Source organism: Heterodontus francisci, chromosome 39 (assembly GCF_036365525.1).
Source record: "Heterodontus francisci isolate sHetFra1 chromosome 39, sHetFra1.hap1, whole genome shotgun sequence".
Taxonomy (NCBI): Eukaryota; Metazoa; Chordata; class Chondrichthyes; order Heterodontiformes; family Heterodontidae; genus Heterodontus; species Heterodontus francisci.
In genome coordinates this window covers 38,944,237-38,958,317 of record NC_090409.1, presented here as the reverse complement: position 1 = coordinate 38,958,317, position 14,081 = coordinate 38,944,237, and the positions used below count along the sequence as shown (strand labels likewise).

At 53.1% G+C, this 14,081-nt stretch overlaps 1 protein-coding gene across 4 annotated transcripts in view; it reads right to left on the bottom strand.

Moving 5' to 3' along the window:
- Positions 1–253: 253 nt before the first annotated feature.
- The window catches only part of LOC137352746 (pleckstrin homology-like domain family B member 3), a 61,369-nt gene continuing 47,541 nt past the window's right edge, over positions 254–14,081 (bottom strand). For 2 of the 4 annotated variants that reach the window (XM_068018507.1, XM_068018508.1), the window contains exons 11-15: positions 11,084–11,171; positions 7,960–8,073; positions 5,117–5,333; positions 3,474–3,559; positions 254–2,863 (exon numbers count right to left, since the gene is read on the bottom strand). In XM_068018507.1, coding sequence (XP_067874608.1) covers positions 2,729–2,863; positions 3,474–3,559; positions 5,117–5,333; positions 7,960–8,073; positions 11,084–11,171 — 640 coding nt within the window. In that variant the 3' untranslated portion in view covers positions 254–2,728. The remainder of the gene's footprint in view (positions 2,864–3,473; positions 3,560–5,116; positions 5,334–7,959; positions 8,074–11,083; positions 11,172–14,081) is intronic. The other 2 variants (XM_068018506.1, XM_068018509.1) reach the window with 1 other exon arrangement.

Below are 14,081 nucleotides of genomic sequence, written 5' to 3'. Positions count from 1 at the left end.
CCCATTCACTCCCATCATACACAATCCCAATAGACCAAAACCCCTTCCCACTCACTCCCATTGTACACAATCCCAATGGATCAAGCCCCTTCCCATTCACTCTCATTGTGCACAATTCCATTGGATCAAACCCCTTCCCATTCACTCCCATTGTTCACAATTCCATTGGATCAAACCCCTTCCCATTCACGCCCATTATACACAATCCCAATGGTTCAAACCCCTTCCCATTCATTCCCATTGCATAAAATTCAGTGACACATCTTTCTTCTGGAACTGATCAAAGGGAAATTTATTGAATTTCCAGGATTCTAAAAGCGCTCCAGCAGGCTTCTGGACAACATACATCCTGATTGCATTTCCCTCCACTCTGTTGGATCTCTGGAGCACTTCCTCAACTCTGGAAAACCAAACTCAAAACAGGATAGACCCCCCTAGGTCATTATCCCTGCTCGTGTCCCAAGTAGGATTTTCCCAATATGTCATAGATGCCAACATAATCCATGACCTGAATTTTGTAAGAGTCGGAAAGAGGACAAGACCTATGTACATCTGGACAATAATATAATCCAACTACATTCAAACCCTCTGCAGGAAAGTAGATTTCAATGGGAGAAAGCTTCAGAATTCCAGTTAGCTTCCTGCTGAACCCTTGTGCTGGAATTCACCTCCCCTCTTCCCCACATCCCCAGCAACTCCTTGCAATTCGGCCAATTGGGTTCGCCAAGAGTCTGCCCGCTTTCCCATTGGCTGCGGGGAAGGCGGGGCCCCGTGAGGATTGGCATGTCAGGTGACCAATGGCGAGGGAGAGGTCGCGCGGTGAAGCCTCCTGGAACACGCTCAGAGTTAGTGGAGCAAACTGAAGGTTTAGCACTGGTGCGGAGAGGGTGCTGGGGGAAGGGATCGAATGACGCACAGTCTCCCAGGAGTATCGCTGGGGTTGGAGTTCGGGGGGGGGGGGGGGGGGTGGTGGTTGGGGCACAGCTCACAAGGTGCTTGGAGCCCGATGGTATCTCAGCCAATCGGTGCTCACCGCCTGCTTGGGCGGGCGATTGCCGGTCCTTTTTTTTTTTGTGCGTCCAACTGCAAACCCAACGCACACACGGGCGCACGTGGGCACATGCCAACAGGAGACACTCGACAATGACTGCCAGCCGGTCATCCCACCCACCTCCACACAACCAATTCACCCCAAAAAGACACTGAGGCAAACTGCAACTGCCCCAGTTGTCACGCTGGCCAGGAACGTCGAAAACAAGGGAGCGATGGATTGATCCAAGCACCAATCCCAAACAGACGGAGTCAAGTGACCAGAAAAACCATTGGCAAACTGGGCGAAGAGGGTGGGTCACCGATAGCATTACCTCGTCTTTACAGTCTTAAATATATTAAAAATGAACACTGATCACAGAATTTACATTAAAATTAAAAGGATACAGCAGTCACTCCTTGGACACCCATTTTCACGTGTGCTTATAATGACCCTTTCATTCGTTACGGACTTCACTTCAAATTGAAATAGCCACCACCAGCCTCCAGTGTGACAGAGTGAGTTGGGTGCGGAGGAGAGACCAGACATGTACTGTGCAAAACAGCCAGTCAAGTATCAGGGCAGGTACAGCACGGGGGTTAGATACAGAGTAAAGCTCCCTCGACACTGTCCCCATCAAACACTCCCAGGACAGGTACAGCACGGGGGTTAGATACAGAGTAAAGCTCCCTCTACACTGTCCCCATCAAACACTCCCAGGGCAGGTACAGTACGGGGGTTAGATACAGAGTAAAGCTCCCTCTACACTGTCCCCATCAAACACTCCCAGGACAGGTACAGCACAATTAAACTGCAGACAGATTTCCTCTGTCGAATCTCACCATGTTTTCAAGCAGAGACTAGAAGGAACCCATAATTGCATTGCTGTCAAGACATCATCCCATACTGGCAGCTAGTTGGATCAAACAGCTAATGCAGCTCATGAATGTTTGAGATTCAAAGACGATCCGGGACATTAATGGAGAGTTAAAGTTGCCTCTTTGCCCTCCTGGGGGTTTCATTTTGAGTTTTGCCGTCTCCTTCCTGAGCAGTGGTTTTTGAGGTCGACGCCAAAGGGTGCTTTGTAGCTGCCATCTTGAATGTACCAGCATTAATCCAGGCAGTTGTGCAACAATGGCAGCCACCATCTTGAGTGTACCAGTTTCAAATCTGTGCCAGTGCCACTGCAGTCACCATCTTGAGTGTACCAGTTTCAAATCTGTGCCAGTGCCACTGCAGCCACCATCTTGAGTGTACCAGTTTAAATCTGTGCCAGTGCCACTGCAGCCACCATCTTGAGTGTACCAGCTCCAATATCAGCACATATAGCATTGCAGCAGCCATCTTGAGTGTGCCAGCTCTAATATTGGCGCCAAAGCCACCATCTTGAGCGTACCAGCACCCAGTTCGCATAAACTTCAGCACTTCTATAAAGCAGCATTGCTCAATAACTTCTGGAAACATCCGAACGGGCCCAGAAATGGATTTAGAAAACATTCGTCAAGTCCGGATAAGTTCAGCACGACAAACTTGAGCTTAAAATGCACAAATTTAGTCAAAGGAAAACGATCTTCAGGAATGAATACAATCCGAGGATCTGAGGAGGTTGTGTCGAGTGGACATCGTCGGGTGAGGTAGGTTGGATCCTCAGCAAGCTCTGGAGATACCCAGGTTTTTCCCTCAGTGACAGCAGCCCCCTCAAAACTGAACGTTGCCCTCCACTGCAGTGAGGATCACTTCCATCCAGATCCGCAAGGCCACATCGGTCGGAGCGACCATGTAGAAGAGCCTGTCATAGGTCTTCAAACAAAAGGTCAGAGGTGGGCTCGGACTCTGTGGGAAGAGAGTCAAAACAAATCAAATTCTTTCACCACTCACAGTACCACAGAACGGTCAGAGCACAGGAGGAGGCCATTCGGCCCGTCCTGTCTGTGCTGGCTCTCTGTCAGAGCAACTCAGCTAGTCCCACTGCCCCCCGCCTTTTCCACCCCCAGCCCCCGCACAACTTTACGCTTCACATCATTATCCAATTCCCTTTTGAAAGCCACCATTGAATGTGCCTCCACCACACTCTCAGGCAGCGCATTCCACATCCCAAACACTCGCTGACCAAAAAAGTTTCACCCCACTCCCCACCCCCTCAAACCGCCATTGCTTCTTTTGCCAATCGCCTTAAATCGGTGTCCTCTGACTCTCCATCCTTCCACCAACGGGAACAGTTTCTCCCGATCGACTCTGTCCGGAGCCCTGGTGATTTTTAACACTTTATCCTCATTGTGCCAAATCCAAATTATTTCTTTCCCTGGAATGTCTGTCCTCCCAATAATATCCCAAAGTTGACAACTTCTGACTTCTCTTCTGACCGCTACGCTGGGCCTTGACCCCTTTGATCAAACAGACATGGACACCCTCCTGATTAGGGAACAGAACACAAATACCCTACCTTCGGGGCACTCCGTAAATGGTCAAAGTAGACCTCCTCAATTGCCTGGAAGTAGATGACTCCTTTAAGCTTGGACTCCTCCTTGTCTGGAGATGGAATGGAACAGAGTCATTGTCAACCAGTGCAACATCACCTTAAACACTCACTCCCTCCACCACCGACGCACAGTGGCAGCAGTGTGTACCATCTACAAGATGTACTGCAGCAACGCACCAAGTGCTGCACTGTCAGAGGGTCAGTACTGAGGGAGTGCTGCACAGTTGGAGGGTCAGTACAGAGGGAGTGCTGCACTGTCAGAGGGTCAGTACTGAGGGAGTGCTGCACAGTTGGAGGGTCAGTACAGAGGGAGTGCTGCACTGTCAGAGGGTCAGTACTGAGGGTGTGCTGCAATGTCGGAGGGTCAGTACTGAGGGAGTGCTGCACAGTTGGAGGGTCAGTAATGAGGGAGTGCTGCAATGTCGGAGGGTCAGTACTGAGAGAGTGCTGCACTGTCAGAGGGTCAGTACTGAGGGAGATCTGCACTGTCAGAGGGTCAGTACTGAAGGAGTGCTGTACTGTCGGAGGGTCAGTACTGAGTGAGTGCTGCACTGTCGGAGGGTCAGTACTGAGGGAGTGCTGCACAGTTGGAGGGTCAGTAATGAGGGAGTGCTGCAATGTCGGAGGGTCAGTACTGAGAGAGTGCTGCGCTGTCAGAGGGTCAGTACTGAGGGAGATCTGCACTGTCAGAGGGTCAGTACTGAAGGAGTGCTGTACTGTCGGAGGGTCAGTACTGAGGGAGTGCTGCACTGTCGGAGGGTCAGTACTGAGGGAGCACTGCATGTCGGAGGGTCAGTACTGAGGGAGTGCCGCACTGTCGGAGGGTCAGTACTGAGTGAGTGCTGCACTGTTGGAGGGTCAGTACTGAGGGAGTGCTGCACTGTCGGAGGTTCAGGACTGAGGGAGTGCTGCACTGTCAGAGGGTCAGTACTGAGGGAGTGCAGCACTGTCGGAGGTCAGTTCTGAGTGAGTGCTGCACTGTTGGAGGGTCAGTACTGAGGGAGTGCTGCACTGTCGGAGGTTCAGTACTGAGGGAGCGCCGCACTGTCAGAGGGTCAGTACTGAGGGAGTGCAGCACTGTCGGAGGTCAGTTCTGAGGGAGTGCCGCACTGTCAGAGGGTCAGTACTGAGGGAGTGCAGCACTGTCGGAGGTCAGTTCTGAGGGAGTGCTGCACTGTTGGAGGGTCATTACTGAGGGAGCGCCGCACTGTCGGAGGGACAGTACTGAGGGAGTGCCGCACTGTCAGAGGGTCAGTACTGAGGGAGTGCCGCACTGTCAGAGGGTCAGTTCTGAGGGCGTGCTGCACTGTTGGAGGGTCAGTACTGAGGGAGCGCTGCACAGTCGGAGGGTCAGTACTGAGGGAGTGCTGCACTGTCGGAGGGTCAGTACTAAGGGAGCGCCGCACAGTCGGAGGTCAGTACTGAGGGAGTGGGATTTGAATCTTCGACCCAGAGGTAGGAACGAGTGACACCAACCAAATCAGGATGGAAGATCATTCTAGAATAGAGAAGCCCTTGTGTTCGATGCCCGGGTATAGTTGGGACAGCCGGGTACCCGGGGGCCTCCGGTAAGTGGGGGACGGGGTGCAAGAGTGGTGGGTTGGCACCTGCGAAATACGCCAGCCGTCTCTTGGAGCCGTCAAAAACGAACCACCTCTTCTTCCAGGTCTTAATGCGGCCGCCCATCTTGGTCAGAAATCCCCGGCAGGTCCTGCCCGTCAGCGTCAGGTGTTGGCACGCCTCCACGCCGTGACCGGAAGCTTCTATGTGGGAGCGCAGGTCAAAGGTCGGCTGAACGACTGGCACCCGGTGAATGCGGAGGGCCTTTTGGTTCAAAGAGAGAGAGAGAGAGAGAGAGAGAGCGGTCAGGAACCGGACATGGCATTGTGACAAACTTACTGAGCGCCTGAGGACAGAATGTGGCCGCGCCGCCTATCACAGTCAAATAGCATGCTGACACAACTGGGGCTCAAAGCCCATGGCCACTGGATGAGCTGAAAGCCCCCCGCAAGGTTCAGGTGGAAGTGGAACTTGAGGAGATAATGCAGCAATTTGTTTTCTCCCCCCTTCCAGTTTTCCCCCTTTTGAAAGTTACTATTGAATCTGCTTCCACCTCCCTTTCAGGCAGCGCGTTCCAGATCACAACAACTCACTGTGTTAAAAAAATTCTCCTCAATCTGTGTCCCTCCGGTTACCGACCCTCCTGCCACTGGGAACAGTTTCTCCTCATTTACTCCATCCAAACCCCCTCTGGATTTTGAACGCCTCGATTAAATCTCCCCCTTAACCTTCTCTGCTCTAAGGAGAACAATCCCAGCTTCTCCCAGTCTCTCCACATTAACTGAAGTCCCTCATCCCTGGGAACGTTCCAGTAAATTTCCCTCCGCACCCTCTCCGAGTACTCGACATCCTTCTTCCAGCTTCATAGTTTCAAACAATGTCTCTTTACAATCAATCACTCTGACCTGATAAAACTTTACCCATGAAAAGATGAAAGAATTTTAATTTTTCGAGAGAAAAGACCCCCAGCCTGTTCATTCTTGCCTGATAGTTCGAACCGCCTGGTAACATTCTGGTTCGGAACCCATCGAGTGATTTACGGCACAGAAGCAGGCCATTCAGCCCACTGAATCCCATGCTAGCTCTTTGCGGAGCTATCCAGTCAGTCCCACTCCCCCGCTCGATGCCCATCGCTGTTCCGATTCGCTTGTTATTACTGTTTCAGAAGTTTAGCAGCTCCAGATTAAATCACAGTCCGGTTCAGTTTTCATCTGCGTTTTCTCAAGACCGAGATTAGCGAAGGGTAGTGGGTTTATGATGTCGTAGAAACGAAATTGAAGCAACAACAATAAATTTCATTTATATAGCGTAAATCAGACAGGAATCTGCCCCTGAGCCATATTAGGGACCGGCGGCCAAAACCTCGGTCAAAGAAGTTGGCTTTTTAAGGAGCGTCTCAAAGGAGGAGAGAGAGAGAGAGGCGGAGAGGTTTAGGGAGGGAATTCCAGAGCTTAGGGCCCCAGGCAGCTGAAGGCACGGCCGTCAATGGTGGAGCGATGGGAATCGGGGGATGGGCAAGAGGGCGGAATTGGAGCAGCTCAGAGATCTCGGAGGGTTGTCGGGGCTGGAGGAGCTTACAGAGATAGGGAGGGTTTCAGGGGCTGGAGGAGGTTACAGAGATATGGAGAGGTGTAGGGTCTGGAGGAGGTTACAGAGATAGGGTGTGTTGTAGGGGCTGGAGGAAGTTACAGAGATAGGGAGGGTTGTAGGGGCTGGAGGAGGTTACAGAGATAGGGAGGGTTGTAGGGGCTGGAGGAAGTTACAGAGATAGGGAGGGTTGTAGGGGCTGGAGCAGGTTACAGAGATAGGGAGGGTTGTAGGGGCAGGAGGAGGTTACAGAGATAGGGAGATGTAGGGTCTGGAGGAGGTTACAGAGATAGGGTGTGTTGTAGGGGCTGGAGGAAGTTACAGAGATAGGGAGGGTTGTAGGGGCTGGAGGAGGTTACAGAGATAGGGAGGGTTGTAGGGGCTGGAGGAAGTTACAGAGATAGGGAGGGTTGTAGGGGCTGGAGCAGGTTACAGAGATAGGGAGGGTTGTAGGGGCAGGAGGAGGTTACAGAGATAGGGAGATGTAGGGTCTGGAGGAGGTTACAGAGATAGGGAGGGTTGTCGGGGCTGGAGGAGGTTACAGAGATAGGGAGGGTTGTAGGGGCTGGAGGAGGATACAGAGATAGGGAGGGTTGTAGGGGCTGGAGGAGGTTACAGAGATAGGGAGAGGTGTAGGGTCTGGAGGAGGATACAGAGATAGGGAGGGTTGTAGGGGCTGGAGGAGGTTACAGAGATAGGGAGAGGTGTAGGGTCTGGAGGAGGATACAGAGATAGGGAGGGTTGTAGGGGCTGGAGGAGGTTACAGAGATAGGGAGGGTTGTAGGGGCTGGAGGAGGTTACAGAGATAGGGAGGGTTGTAGGGGCTGGAGGAGGATACAGAGATAGGGAGGGTTGTAGGGGCTGGAGGAGGTTACAGAGATAGGGAGGGTTGTCGGGGCTGGAGGAGGTTACAGAGATAGGGAGAGGTGTAGGGGCTGGAGGAGGATACAGAGATAGGGAGGGTTGTAGGGGCTGGAGGAGGTTACAGAGATCGGGAGGGTTGTAGGGGCTGGAGGAGGATACAGAGATAGGGAGGGTTGTAGGGGCTGGAGGAGGTTACAGAGATAGGGAGGGTTGTAGGGGCTGGAGGAGGTTACAGAGATAGGGAGAGGTGTAGGGTCTGAAGGAGGTTACAGAGATAGGGAGTGGGGAGCGAGGAAGGATTTGAAGACAAGGATGAGAATTTTAAAAGCCTGTTCTCCTCGGAATTCTATGATAGCAGAAGGAGTGAAGACAGTTCTGGGAGGTACTGTGGCGATACTGAACCTTTACCACCTAAAGATACCCCAAGGCTGTAACATACCTCAGACTGAACCGGGATGGCTGGAGGCTTGGCTTGTTCCGTGGACATGACTGACTCCCCATTCAACACCTTCTCTCCTCTCTGGGCTTCCTCTTGTACTCTCCTCTGGGCCTCCTACAGACAGGCAGAACACAGTCATCAAACGTCTTCCATTGGTTCCAATCTCAGATCCACCATCAACAACTTGCATTTATATAGCGCCTCCAACCCAGTAAAATGTCCCAGAGCGTATCACAGGGGCACATGTTCGACAAAATTTGACCCCGAGGTATTAGGGCCCGGCGATCAAAGAGGTCGGTTTTTAAGGAGCGTCTTGAAGGAGGAGAGAGAGAGAGAGGGGGAGAGGTTTGCGGGGGGGGATTCCAGAGCTCAGAGCCCCAGACAGCTGAAGGCACGGCCGCCAATGGTGGATGTACGGAGGGTGGCAAAGGCCGGAGGAGGTTCTGGAGTTGGTATTAAAATGAAACGCATCCCGAAGTTTGGTTTTGATGATTGACACAAGTACTTCTTTAAGGGTCGGCCTGACTGTGCCAGAGAGGAGGGAGGTTAGAGGTCAGCTGTGGGGGATTAGAGAGTAAAACGTAGGACCTCCACCAAACCCCCGCACTTCGTGGCTTGGGACTGCTTTCAGGAACAGGAGGAGGCCCATTCAGCCCCTCTCGAGCCTGTTACACAGGAACAGGAGGAGGCCCATTCAACCCCTCTCGAGACTGTTACACAGGAACAGGAGGAGGCCCATTCAGCCCCTCTCGAGCCTGTTACACAGGAACAGGAGGAGGCCCATTCAGCCCCTCTCGAGCCTGTTACACAGGAACAGGAGGAGGCCCATTCAGCCCCCTCTCGAGCCTGTTACACAGGAACAGGAGGAGGCCCATTCAGCCCCCCTCGAGCCTGTTACACAGGAACAGGAGGAGGCCCATTCAGCCCCTCTCGACCTGTTACACAGGAACAGGAGGAGGCCCATTCAGCCCCTCTCGAGCCTGTTACACAGGAACAGGAGGAGGCCCATTCAGCCCCTCTCGAGCCTGTTACACAGGAACAGGAGGAGGCCCATTCAGCCCCTCTCGAGCCTGTTACACAGGAACAGGAGGAGGCCCATTCAGCCCCTCTCGAGCCTGTTACACAGGAACAGGAGGAGGCCCATTCAGCCCCCCTCGAGCCTGTTACACAGGAACAGGAGGAGGCCCATTCAACCCCCCTCGAGCCTGTTACACAGGAACAGGAGGAGGCCCGTTCAGCCCCCTCTCGAGCCTGTTACACAGGAACAGGAGGAGGCCCATTCAGCGCCCCTCGAGCCTCTTACACAGGAACAGGAGGAGGCCCATTCAGCCCCTCTCGATCCTGTTACACAGGAACAGGAGGAGGCCCATTCAGCCCCTCTCGAGCCTGTTACACAGGAACAGGAGGAGGCCCATTCAGCCCCTCTCGAGCCTGTTACACGGGAACAGGAGGAGGCCCATTCAGCCCCTCTCGAGCCTGTTACACAGGAACAGGAGGAGGCCCATTCAGCCCCTCTCGAGCCTGTTACACAGGAACAGGAGGAGGCCCATTCAGCCCCCCTCGAGCCTGTTACACAGGAACAGGAGGAGGCCCATTCAGCCCCTCTCGACCTGTTACACAGGAACAGGAGGAGGCCCATTCAGCCCCTCTCGAGCCTGTTACACAGGAACAGGAGGAGGCCCATTCAGCCCCCCTCGAGCCTGTTACACAGGAACAGGAGGAGGCCCATTCAGCCCCTCTCGACCTGTTACACAGGAACAGGAGGAGGCCCATTCAGCCCCTCTCGAGCCTGTTACACAGGAACAGGAGGAGGCCCATTCAGCCCCTCTCGAGCCTGTTACACAGGAACAGGAGGAGGCCCATTCAGCCCCTCTCGAGCCTGTTACACAGGAACAGGAGGAGGCCCATTCAGCCCCTCTCGACCTGTTACACAGGAACAGGAGGAGGCCCATTCAGCCCCTCTCGAGCCTGTTACACAGGAACAGGAGGAGGCCCATTCAGCCCCTCTCGACCTGTTACACAGGAACAGGAGGAGGCCCATTCAGCCCCTCTCGAGCCTGTTACACAGGAACAGGAGGAGGCCCATTCAGCCCCCCTCGAGCCTGTTACACAGGAACAGGAGGAGGCCCATTCAGCCCCTCTCGAGCCTGTTACACAGGAACAGGAGGAGGCCCATTCAGCCCCCCTCGAGCCTGTTACACAGGAACAGGAGGAGGCCCATTCAACCCCCCTCGAGCCTGTTACACAGGAACAGGAGGAGGCCCGTTCAGCCCCCTCTCGAGCCTGTTACACAGGAACAGGAGGAGGCCCATTCAGCGCCCCTCGAGCCTGTTACACAGGAACAGGAGGAGGCCCATTCAGCCCCTCTCGATCCTGTTACACAGGAACAGGAGGAGGCCCATTCAACCCCTCGAGACTGTTCCTCCATTCAATTAGATTACGACTGATCTGTATCTTAACTCCATCTCCCCACCTTGGTTCTGTAACCCTAATCCGCTTCCTCGACAAAAATCAATCAATCTCCGGCCTCGACAGCTTTTAGGGTGGAGTGAGTTCCAGATTCCCACTCCCCTTTGTCTGAAGAAATGCTTCCTGACATCACCCCCTGAACGGCCTGGCTCCGATTTTAAGCTTCTGCCCCCTTGTTCTGGACTCTCCCCCCGACCAGAGGAAATAGTTTCTCTCTATCGACTCGATTGAATCCTTTAATCATCTTAAGCCGCTCGATTAGATCACCCCCTTAATCTTCTACACTCGAGGGTGTGAAAACCGTCCTCGTAATTTGTCCCTTTTAGACCCGGGACCATTGCTAAAACAAAAAAAGAGTTTGCATTTCTATAGCGCCTTTCACCACCACAGAAGGTCCCAACGCCCCTCACAGCCAATGATGGGCTTTTCCTGAACAACAGCACAGCAAGACCCCGCAAACAGCGACGCGAAACCGGCTCAGATAGTAGTTTTCGTAATGTTGGTGGAGGGACGAATTTTGACCTCAGGACCCTTTGGTGGAGTCATCCCGGCACTCGGATCTTGCTCCCCCTGCTTCCGCCAGGATTTCCCGGGGCGTGGCCGTGACAACCAGTGTCCCCTTTCAGTGTGAGGGGACCGAAATTCCGATACTTACCCTGGCCCGCAACAGACGTTCCCGTTCCTTCACGGCGTCCCTCAGCTTCTTCTCCATGTCCGCCAGGGTCTGCAGGGAACCTCCGTCACTGTAAAATACGGAACAGTATTCGGATTTACATCGAGCCCACAGCACAGAAACAGGCCATTCAGCCCATCTACACCGTGCTGGTGTTCCTGCCCCACACGAGCCTCCTCTCTCCATCTCACCCTATCACCATATCCTTCTATTCCTTTCTCCCTCATGTGTTTATCCAGCTTCCCCCTTAAATACATCGATACTATTCACCTCAACCACTCCCTGTGGGAGCGAGTTCCACATTCTCACCACTCTCTGGGGAACGAGGTTTCTCCGGAATTCCCCACTGGATTTATTAGTGACTGTCTTATATTGATGGCCCCGAGTTCTGGTCTCCCCCCCCACAAGTGAAAACGTCTTCTCTACGTCTACCCGATCGAAAACCCCTTCATCATTTTAAAGACCTCAATCAGGTCACCCCTCAGCCTTCTCTTTTCTCGGGAAAAGAGCCCCAGCCTGGTCAGTCTTTCCTGATGGTTACAACCTCTCAGTTCTGGGATCATTCTAGAAAATCTTTCTGAAGTGCCTCCATATCCTTGTTATAATTTGGAGACCAGAACTCTGCACAGTGCTCCCAGTGTGGTCTAACCAAGGTATATGGAGACTGGAACTGTGCACAGTGCTCCAAGTGTGGTCTAACCAAGGTATATGGAGACCAGAACTGTGCACAGTGCTCCGAGTGTGGTCCAACCAAGGTATATGGAGACCGGAACTGTGCACAGTGCTCCCAGTGTGGTCTAACCAAGGTCTATGGAGACCGGAACTGTGCACAGTGCTCCAAGTGTGGTCTAACCAAGGTATATGGAGACCGGAACTGTGCACAGTGCTCCGAGTGTGGTCTTACCGAGGTTTATGGAGACCAGAACTGTGCACAGTGCTCCGAGTGTGGTCTTACCGAGGTATATGGAGACCGGAACTGTGCACAGTGCTCCGAGTGTGGTCTAACCAAGGTATATGGAGACTGGAACTGTGCACAGTGCTCCAAGTGTGGTCTAACCGAGGTATAGGGAGACTGGAACTGTGCACAGTGCTCCGAGTGTGGTCTAACCGAGGTATATGGAGACCGGAACTGTGCACAGTGCTCCGAGTGTGGTCTTACCGAGGTTTATGGAGACCAGAACTGTGCACAGTGCTCCGAGTGTGGTCTAACCAAGGTATATGGAGACTGGAACTGTGCACAGTGCTCCAAGTGTGATCTAACCAAGGTATATGGAGACTGGAACTGTGCACAGTGCTCCGAGTGTGGTCTAACCAAGGGATATGGAGACTGGAACTGTGCACAGTGCTCCGAGTGTGGTCTAACCAAGGTATATGGAGACTGGAACTGTGCACAGTGCTCCGAGTGTGGTCTAACCAAGGTATATGGAGACTGGAACTGTGCACAGTGCTCCGAGTGTGGTCTAAGCAAGGTATATGGAGACTGGAACTGTGCACAGTGCTCCGAGTGTGGTCTAACCGAGGTATATGGAGACCGGAACTGTGCACAGTGCTCATAGTGTGGTCTAACCGAGGTTTATGGAGACCAGAACTGTGCACAGTGCTCCGAGTGTGGTCTTACCGAGGTTTATGGAGACCAGAACTGTGCACAGTGCTCCGAGTGTGGTCTTACCGAGGTATATGGAGACCGGAACTGTGCACAGTGCTCCGAGTGTGGTCTAACCAAGGTATATGGAGACTGGAACTGTGCACAGTGCTCCAAGTGTGGTCTAACCGAGGTATAGGGAGACTGGAACTGTGCACAGTGCTCCGAGTGTGGTCTAACCGAGGTATATGGAGACCGGAACTGTGCACAGTGCTCCGAGTGTGGTCTTACCGAGGTATATGGAGACCGGAACTGTGCACAGTGCTCCGAGTGTGGTCTTACCGAGGTATATGGAGACCGGAACTGTGCACAGTGCTCCGAGTGTGGTCTAACCAAGGTATATGGAGACTGGAACTGTGCACAGTGCTCCGAGTGTGGTCTAACCGAGGTATATGGAGACCGGAACTGTGCACAGTGCTCCGAGTGTGGTCTAACCAAGGTATATGGAGACTGGAACTGTGCACAGTGCTCCGAGTGTGATCTAACCAAGGTATATGGAGACCAGAACTGTGCACAGTGCTCCGAGTGTGGTCTTACCGAGGTATATGGAGACCAGAACTGTGCACAGTGCTCCGAGTGTGGTCTTACCGAGGTATATGGAGACCGGAACTGTGCACAGTGCTCCGAGTGTGGTCTAACCAAGGTATATGGAGACTGGAACTGTGCACAGTGCTCCGAGTGTGGTCTAACCGAGGTATATGGAGACCGGAACTGTGCACAGTGCTCCGAGTGTGGTCTAACCAAGGTATATGGAGACTGGAACTGTGCACAGTGCTCCGAGTGTGATCTAACCAAGGTATATGGAGACTGGAACTGTGCACAGTGCTCCGAGTGTGGTCTAACCAAGGGATATGGAGACTGGAACTGTGCACAGTGCTCCGAGTGTGGTCTAACCAAGGTATATGGAGACTGGAACTGTGCACAGTGCTCCGAGTGTGGTCTAACCAAGGTATATGGAGACTGGAACTGTGCACAGTGCTCCGAGTGTGGTCTAACCAAGGGATATGGAGACTGGAACTGTGCACAGTGCTCCGAGTGTGGTCTAACCAAGGTATATGGAGACTGGAACTGTGCACAGTGCTCCGAGTGCGGTTTAACCAAGGTATATGGAGACCAGAACTGTGCACAGTGCTCCGAGTGTGGTCTAACCGAGGTATATGGAGACTGGAACTGTGCACAGTGCTCCGAGTGTGGTCCAACCAAGGTATATGGAGACTGGAACTGTACACAGTGCTCCGAGTGTGGTCTAACCAAGGTATATGGAGACTGGAACTGTGCACAGTGCTCCGAGTGTGGTCTAACCGAGGTATATGGAGACTGGAACTGTACACAGTGCTC